The sequence below is a fragment of the Echinops telfairi genome, unplaced genomic scaffold (genome assembly GCF_000313985.2).
Source record: "Echinops telfairi isolate 266 unplaced genomic scaffold, ASM31398v2 ScPeMD7_3533;HRSCAF=4204_0, whole genome shotgun sequence".
NCBI classification, from domain to species: Eukaryota; Metazoa; Chordata; class Mammalia; order Afrosoricida; family Tenrecidae; genus Echinops; species Echinops telfairi.
Window position 1 is genome coordinate 65,888,498 of NW_022107431.1, and position 9,751 is coordinate 65,898,248.

Genomic DNA, 9,751 nt, shown 5'->3' on the forward strand with positions numbered 1-9,751 from the left:
TCTCATAAAAATTAGTAAGGAAGTCATAATATGCCTACATTGTTCCAGAATTAAGAAAAGTTTTGGAGAGAACTCTGCCATCATATAAAAGTAATGCCATAAACCACTGAAAACACTGGACAAAAAGAAAATTGTATCTCATTTTTAAAAAAATGATCAATTGTACAATGGCTTTACCAATGGGCTTAAGTATAACAATAATTGTGAGGATGGTGTGGAGCTGGGCAGTGTTTCATTCTGTTCCACGTAGGGTTACTTTGAGTCAGAACTGACTTGACAGTACCCATCAATAACAACAATGGTCCACCAATATTTCAAATGCCAACAGTTTTGTGGGGCTTCTACACCAAAACAGTCTAGCAAGTACAGTCTGTTGATCCAGCTCCAAAAATTGACCAATAAGGCAGACCCTGTGGATCATGATACACACTATCACTTGATACGGTCCTGGAAGATGAGACTCTCAGTTGGAAGGCACTCAAAATACACTGGCCATAGTAATAGAGTCAAATATACCAATAGTCATGTGGATGGTGCAGGACCAACCAGACATGAGTCCCCTGTGTTGTACTAAGGCCACTGTGAATTAGAGCCAACTTGACAGCCACAGACAGCATTAGCAAAGTTTTTCTCAGTAATGAAATTTGAGGTGTTAAGTTTTGCCTTCTTTTTAAACAAGATTCTTGATAATAAGCACATGTGATTTTTACACAACATAAAAATAAAATGCTCTTTCGTACAAAGAAACAACTTCCTTGTTTCTCTTTAAGGAACAGAAAAAAATAACTCAGGAACTTTCCATCACATAAACCTCACGAGGACTGAGTAGACAGTGTCGATGTGTGGTATGGCAGAGTACACAATTTATCTCAAGGCATTATCTATTCTGTCATCTGATCACTGTAGTGTTTTGTTTTGTTATTTTCCTTGAGCCTTGCAAAATCTGAATGAGGCAGAGAAAAATTTCATCCACAAGAACAGACAATGAAATGAAGACAGGATGTGGTTTTCTTTATTTTTCTACCTCTAATCCTAAGATTGCTACAGAATGTTTACAATAATCCACAGCACCTAATTAATCATTACATTAAATGCACAAGATAAAAGATTGGGAAGAATAAACTGTATGATATCCCCCCCCCCTTTTTTTTTTTTTTGGTACTATACCCTGAAATCAAACTAGCAATATCCTTTGGAGCAAAGAAAGGAAAAAAACTTCTAAGCCATTTTCGGGCTTCTGATCTTTCAGCCAGCACCCTGTTGGTTTGGCCGTCAACATCATTTATGTCACTGGGATGATGAACTCGTCTTGAGAGTCTGATTCAGAGCCGAAGCATGTAGTTTAAAGAGACCCTTTTTCACTTGTCTTTCTGATGAATAAATAAATTTAGCCATGAACTTACATCAGTTTATGTGGGCAATGGCAACTAAAAACCGCCCTTGTCCAGGGAAGCAGTTCTCCCTCTCCCCCATGAAGAAAGCCTCGACTTCTGGATTTCCTAGAGTCAACTGAACATTGGGACATGGACAGGATCCTTTGGAAATGGGAGGGTGAGCATTTGGGGAGACTTCACACAGGTTAAAACACAGAAGACGAAATTACGCCATAGAAAATAATTCCATTCACTTGTAACCAATGTTGAAATGAATGTCTGTTTCAGCGTTTTCTAAAATTGCTCTTGGCTATGTTTACTATTCTATTTGTAAACTTTTCTCCAAAGGAAAAAAAAATGACAGTCTCAGTAGGAATGATTTCATACCAATATTTTCAAAATAAGACTATATTTTGCTTTTTATAGAATGATATCTTATTGATGGAATATTTTAATTAATAATTTCTTGATTTACTTGCATTTGTACTTATTTATTTTTCACCTAAAGGTAGTAGGATAGATGTATGTCAGCAAATCAAACTTTCAACGCTAGCTTCCTTACTCATTGTGTTCTGTGTGATGTTGAATAGCTTCTGCATCTCTTACTCTTTATTTCATCCTCCTTAAAACTGGGACAACCCAAATGTCACAAAGATGTAAAAATAAATTAAATGAATTTATCTACAAGAAAGTACTTGATAAATTATAAGATAATTTAGATAACCTTTTTGTTAATAATTTGTTATTGATGGTCATTGGTTATTTGGATAGGAACTCAGTAGAACTTATTTATTAATGATAACTAAAGAAGAAGGCAGTATTCTTACAATTAATAATTTATAATCTATTTCCCGGTCATCGAGTCATTACTGACTCACAATGAGGCCCTGTTGGGTTCCAGACAGTAACTGTTGAGAGGAGCAAAAAGCCTAGTCTTTCTCCTGTGGAGCTGCTGGTGGTTTCGAACTGCTGATCATGAGGATTGCAGCCCAACATATAACCCACTACACCACCTGGGCTCCTTTATAATTTATAGTTATGTGAAAAAAGTAGAAAGTATTTATGTTCAGTTATCCAGCATTTGGAACCACATCCTTGTTACGTTTTTGTTTTGTTTTTTTCGGTCCCCCTTAAATAAATTCCCTTAAAAATTGCTTATAGCATTTGAATAATCACATCAATCTCTTTCATTTTGGAAAAGTATACTTATTGGGGAATTCTTCCTTCCATCGAAGTAAGATCTCACCCTTCCACACTCACGCATGCTCTCTACTTGATTCCAGCTCAGAGAGGCCCCACAGGGCGGAGGAGATCTGCTCCTCTGTAAGTCTCTGAGATTTTAGGGGAGCACAGTATCCTCCATCTCTCTAAATTAGTGATGCTAATTCTTCTCTCAGTGTCAACAAGAATAGATTTTTTAAAAAGAAATAGACCATAATGCATCCATAATTTCTTATTTTTGTTTCAAATATGCTCTCCTAATGCTATTCGATCATGACAATAGAGCCTTTGTTTTTTTCTTGCTCCATCACCCTTGACATGCAATCTATCAAAAATTCCTATGGGTACTACCTTCAAAAGTTAACCCAAGTGTAACCACTCTCATCAATTCCAGGGCCACCACCTTGGTCTCAGGTATCCACACCTCTCATGAGGACAGTGACAGATGTCTCTAGATCGTATTCTTTCCAGTCTTGACCTCATAGGGTCCTTTCTAAACACAGCAGTCAATTTGACTTTGTTGATAATGTAAATGGCTTCCTTTGCACTTCAAAGCAAAATCTCTGTGATGCCTATAAAGTTCTACATAATCCAGCTCCGCCTTTTCCTGAACCTCTTCATTTACTCTCTAGCTCACTTCACAACCCCAGCTCAACTCACCTTCTTGTATCCCTTGGACATGCTAGCTTCACACCCACATTAGCTTCTCTCTGGATCGAATATACCTGTGTATCTGTCCAAAGATGGACTCTGATTATTTCGGTTTCTGTTCAAATATTCCATTCCTAGAAAGTCTACTGAGAGTGGCAGCACATTTCCTTCATGGTTTCTATTGTCCTTATAACACCTACTACCAACTTTAAATTTGTACTGGCTTGTTTATTACCTCTCCCCTTTCCAGAAGGTACTCATACAAGGACACGCATAAGATCTATCTTATTTATAATTTTAGCTTTGGTAGCTCCTGTGACCTGCCATTATGTTCAAACAGGTCTCAGCTTGCTGACCCTTAGAAACTCCTCCTTGGAAGGCTGACCACTCATTGGCTGGTGTTAGAGATTGTGTTATGTGTTACAAAACCTAACTCATACCTGTGCTTCTAATCCCAGTGGGGAATGGGTTTTCGGTGCACATTAATGAGGCAGTATTAGTGTGTCTTAAGTAGATCTCTTTTGAGGCATTGAAGAGCAAGAATGGTGAAAGATAGATAGAAGCAGGCCATATGAAGATCACCAAGGAGAAAGGAAATGGAAGAGGAAAATAAAGGCACAAGGACCTTCCCCGAAGCAGACAGAAAAAGCAAGTCTTCCCCAAGAGCCAGCAGCCTGAATTCAGATTTCTACCTTCCAAAATGTTCAAAAAATACTTTTCTGTTTGTGAAAGCCACTCATTTGTGTTTCTATGAAGCACCACTAGGTAACTAAGGAACTTTACTATAAGACTGGTTCCCTGCGCCAAGGTGTCAAGACTGGTTGTGCAAACGGTGTGGTTTGTTGAGTGTCTGCTTTCTTTCTGGGCATCTATATTTTGGGTATGGGTAGCCTGCCTCTAATAACTTCTCTGTGCATTAAGCATGTAATGAGTAGCCTAAATGGATAAACATCATAAATACAATTAGATACCACTGGCATTATGCATGTCTGTATGATTCCAAGAAGCCCTGGAGACCTACTCTTTGTAAATATCACACTGCTAGCCACCAGCCACTCCTTAGGAGAAAAATGAGGCTTTTTACTCCTGTAAAGATTTACAGTTTTGGCAACCCACAGCGGCAGTTCTACTCTGACTTACAGGGTCACTTTGAGTTGGAATCGGGAGTGATAGGATACTGAATTCTTTAGGTCCTTCAAGCAAGTCACTGAATGTGGGTGGTCTTGGGGTTTTATAACTGAGCAACCAAAAAGCTTATTTCCGCCTCAAACGGTTCAAAACAATTGAATAGAACAACGCATAAAAGAATCCCATAGCATGGGAATAAATCTGGTATAAAAATAAAACATCCTTCTTTGTAACAGATTTCCCTGGTAGTTACATAATCTAGTGTCAACTTGGGACTATTAAGGAAGAAGGGGTGGAGGTTGGCCTGTCAATCAGTTTGCAACTTGATGATCTCATTTGGAGGCACCAAGGAGATATATAGCTCTCTGGAGGTGGGACACACAGACTCCCTGTGAGACATTCCATCTGACAAAACACATGGAGCTACACTAGTGCTGTGGAGCTGGAGGAGTCACGTGGAGACACCTGCCAGCACTCAGATGCTTCCACTGCCATTGGATTCACAAGACTTTCCACCCACTGGCCTGTGATCTTCCTGTATTTGGCTTTATTGCACAGCTCTGTAAGTCTGAAGAGGAATTTATGGACTACTATTGGACATATGGGCTAATATTAGACTTATGAAATTGATCTGGATTGGGCTGGGATGTTTCTCAATATACAATTGCTCTTTTATATAAAGCTCTTTCTTATACACATAAGAATGTCCATGAATTTATTTCTCTAGTCAAACCCAGACTAACACGTTCCATACCAGGAAAACAATTTACTACTTACGTAACTGGCCTGTAGATTTCCTTAACACCAATAAACTGAAGCTGTTCCATTATGTCTGGAATACTTGCACATCGAGTAAGATTAATTCTTGGGTAATAAAGAAGGTAGGAGAGGCACATTTCATTCCTGGTGCTTAGTCCTCCCTGAAATTGGAAACACTATATATAGAAAGGTGTATGTTCTACCAATTATGACATTTATAACATCTAAACCAGTAATACCACACTATTCCTTCCAACAGAGAAATATAATGCATTTCAAAGCTGAGGAGGAATAATCTAAATGATGATATGGCTATTAAGAAGATAATGACACTCACACAGCAGATAACGTGTCATCTTTTCCTTGACAAGAAATATCAAAGTAGGAGGACTTAAAATCCTCTTTTAACTAAATGACATTTGATCAGGAGGACTAAGGTGCTCCCAATTTTTGATTCACTAAGCGGCTACATTCTAGTTCATTGCATATTCTTCTTGCACAAGCCATGAGCTGCCTATTTCAGGAAGAGAGAGAACAGTTTGGTTAGTCCATGGATACACCATTTTATCACTTGTCCTGCTGTCTATAAGTAGAAGAGAAAAATTAGGTAGAGAGTTATAAGTATCAATGAAAGAATTATGAATCATATTTTGAACGTTCATAATAAAAATCAAGGTGAAAAAGAAAAAGAAGTTACTAACACATTTAAAAATTAACAAATTGTTCCATCTCCCAAAATTGTCTTTCTTTTTTAACTAACTTTGTCATCTCTTTATGTAACGCAAAATTCTCACTACAATGAACATTTCAGAGGTCTATGAGGATGCTGGGTTAACATAATACCAATTAGTTTGATAACTTTCTGCCTGATTATATTTTACAAACTTGTGGCCATCATATGTATAAGTATGTCTAATATAGAGGAATGACATTTCACTTTTTCAAAAAAGACCCTTGCCGGGCGTGGTGGTGTGTGCCTGTAGTCCCAGCTACTTAGGAGGCTGAGGCTGGAGGATGCTTGAGTGCAGGAGTTCTGGGCTGTAGTGCGCTGTGCCAATCGGGTGTCCGCACTAAGTTCGGCATCAATATGGTGACCTCCCGGGAGCAGAGGACTACCAAGTTGCCTAAGGAGGGGTGAACTGGCCCAGGTTGGAAATGGAGCAGGTCAAAAAATACCTTTAATTTTGATTTGGGTGGAAGTTTACAGAGCAAATTGGTTATCCTTTCAAGAATTGATACACATTTTGTTTTGTGACATGGAATGCAATTCCTATAATTCACAGCACTCTTCCCACATCCTTCCTTTTTTACCATTTCCATTTTTCTTTCTTCCCTATCCCTTCTTGCCTTCTAAGCATTCTTGCTGGGCAAATGTTGCCCTTTCATTTCGTAGAGTTGATTGTTCTAAGGAGTGCACACCTCCATGATGTTATTGCTCGCCATACAGGCCTATTATTTGGCTGAATGTTGAGCCACTAGCATGAGTTCAGCTCCAGACTTGAAGAGCATCTAAGGAAATTTCATCAGTGATTCCCCCGTCTCTAATGCACTCAGAGATATATACGTATACACACATGCACTTATATGCATTGCAAATACACGTATGGATATCATGAAGCAAAATTAAAGCTTCTTAGATTAAATCAAACACTTTGAGGGAATGAGTCACCAAGGCAAGGAGTTCAGGACTGTCATCTTGGGAACATAGGCAATTGGCACAACGTCGTCATCAAAAAACATGTCCTACAACTGACTTTGGTGAGCAGCAACTGGGGTCTAAAAGCTTGTGAATGGCCATCTAAGGTGCAACTATTAGTTTCTCTTTGAGCAAGAAGAGTGAAATAAATCAAAGACTCATGAAAACAATTGGTCCAAAGGACTAATGGACCATGACCAGCCTAAATGACCCTGAGACCAGAAGCACTAGATGATGTCTCACTGCCACTTCTGACCACTCTGAAAAGGATCATAAAGAGAAGTCCTAAATAGAGTAGGAAAGAGATGTAAGTCAAAACTCAACATCAAACAAAAGATCAGGTTTACTGGGCATATTCCACATTATAAATATAAGCAAATTAATGATCTACTAAATTTGGTTACTATTGCTTTAATCGGTCTTAATATACAGTAACTCATTTCCCAACTTGCTTTTCCTTTTGTGGAATGGATTGCCTCTTTTTAAGGGATCCTGGTAGTGTAGTTGTTACGTGCTTTTCTGCTAAATGAAAGTGGATAAACTCACCAGTCACTCTGAGTGAAAAAGTTGCAGCTGAGTTCTTCCATAAAGATTACAACTTTAGAAGCTCTGAGAGGCAATTTTACTTTGTCATTTATGAATGGTATGAGTCAAACCCATTCAATAACAAGAGGGTTATTGCCTATGCTTATACCTTTGTTTTTTCATGTAGATTATAAAGTCAACTTGCTACATATAAGTGTAAAAAATTGTAAAATTTTTAGAGATAGAAGGAAATATCCAACCTTTCCTAGGTGAAGATCTCTTAGGATACCAAATTTTCAATTCAAACATTGTTTATATATAGTTTTAGTTACTTTAATCACATAAGATTTATAGATCAATGTGAATAAAGAATTTTACTGAATTTTCTCTTAATTTTTTAGGTATACAATAAAATCTATCAACAGTTATTATTTATCTCTACAGAGACAAAACACATATTACATTAAATATTCTTTCCAGATAACCTATCCTTTAAAAACCACTTTTTGCAAATGGTTGACTGAGCACTAAAATGAAATTTATTTAACATATTACCAATTGTGCTGCGAGAGTGAAGGTAAAGAATCACAATCCCTGTGAATGACGTGATTTTTCCTTTATGGTCCCACGTCTCCTTCATTTTCTTTTCCAGTAAAACATTAAACAGAAGCAGTGTATATTCTGTTTCTTACAGATTTTGAAGAAATTCTTCTAAAATTGTATTAAGTTCTAATTTTCCATAAGTTTTCTTATTGCTAGGCTTTATCTAGTTATGGCATTTCCATTCTATTCCTCATTTGTTAAATGTCTTTTTTCCCTCATTAATGATTTAAGGTTTATAAATGCCTTTTCTCCCATTCTTGAAAGAATTATACCTTTTTCCCCTTTCATCTTTTTCCCTTAATATTTTCTAATCTAAATCAATTTCCCATTCCCATTGCTTCTCGCAATGCTCTTTTACACCTCATATTTTATATAAAAGATATGTCCATCTAAGTGGAAGTTATTGGCATATCTCATATTGCTTTGATCAAGTTTTAGTACTGAGATCATGAGAGGTTAATAAAATGAGTTGGTGGGTGGTGATCCCTCTTGCTGGGTTTGCTGGAAGACAGTGGGTGAGGTATAGCTTACTTCTTGAATATTTGGTAGAACTCCCTATTAAATCTGTTGACACAAGGTTTATCTTTGGGTCGCATGCCCCAAGGTTATGAAACAGAAATTCTTCCTTTGGGAGTCTTGGTTTGTCTGATTAAAACCAGACTCAAGTACACACTCATTTCATGACCACAAGTATTTTACTAAAAATATTTGGGGAGGAGATGAGAAGATAAAGGATAACTTGTCATAAAAAAGCCAATAAATTATATTGTACTTATTACTATCATGTCATTAATTAACAAACACCACATCTGATAAAATGCTAAAACAACCCTGATTTCACTTTGACAAAGTTTCATGCTCAAAATTTTGATGAATTTTGTTCCAAAGGTGAAATGCTACTTGATTTTTGTTTATTCTTCTAAAATCAAAGTATACCCCTCCTCTTCAGAAATGAATTTTAATAATAAAATGTTTCTTACCCAAGTCATCCGAGCTCTGTCCTTTGTGTTATAGCGGCACTCAGTAATCAGGTTATCTCCCTAAAACATAAAAGCAAAAGCTTTTCAATGGAAGTTGTTTACTGTTTTTATTTGTTTGTTTGTTTTTTACCTAATTCATTTGTAGGCCAGCGGTTGACATTTGCTGTATGAATGTCTGCATCAAGTAATTTCTTTCAGAGGAAGGCCCTTGATCAATTTAATTGTAGGATAGCTATAAGATTACCTAACTCCCCAACAAGTAAGGTTCTCTGCTTTCAGCTCAGACGCTGCCACTAACTTGTGGCATAACAGTAGGTAAGGACCTGTACCACCTTATTATTTTAAATCATTATGAAAATAGCACATGCATTACACTATGATTGTGGGGAGATTATGATAGAAGCAAGTTTGCTCTTTAGCACAGATTAAGCACTTAATAAAAGTAATGAGAGCTACCAGCTATTACCCTTTCATTTACATTTTTCCTTTGATGGTGTATAGTCATGCTTTACTTCCTTGAAACAGAATGATGAGGCACATTAATAGTAATTTTTCCTCTTAGCACCTTTCAACCTTTTAAAGATTACATCATAAGTAGAAAGCAATAACAGGTTTATGGCTCACCACTCAGGCAAATAAAGGAAGCCATGCAGTCATTGGACACAGTGAGTTAGTTAGTTTATTGTGCCAACCTGGCCGATAAACACATATGGGGTAAATTGAAGGGAGGAGGGATAAATGGCTCGGTGAGCCTCGCCTTTCTAGTTCTCGGGTCTCGTGCTTTGTGATGGTCGCACCAGGGTGCAGCTGCCTTA

General features: G+C 37.4%; 1 protein-coding gene across 1 annotated transcript in view; it reads right to left on the bottom strand.

The window, feature by feature from the left end:
• MOXD1 (monooxygenase DBH like 1) overlaps positions 1-9,751 on the bottom strand; it is a 136,881-nt gene that overhangs the window by 32,875 nt on the left and 94,255 nt on the right. The window contains exons 9-10 of the mRNA XM_004710941.4: positions 8,937-8,996; positions 5,151-5,293 (exon numbers count right to left, since the gene is read on the bottom strand). Coding sequence (XP_004710998.1) covers positions 5,151-5,293; positions 8,937-8,996 — 203 coding nt within the window. The remainder of the gene's footprint in view (positions 1-5,150; positions 5,294-8,936; positions 8,997-9,751) is intronic.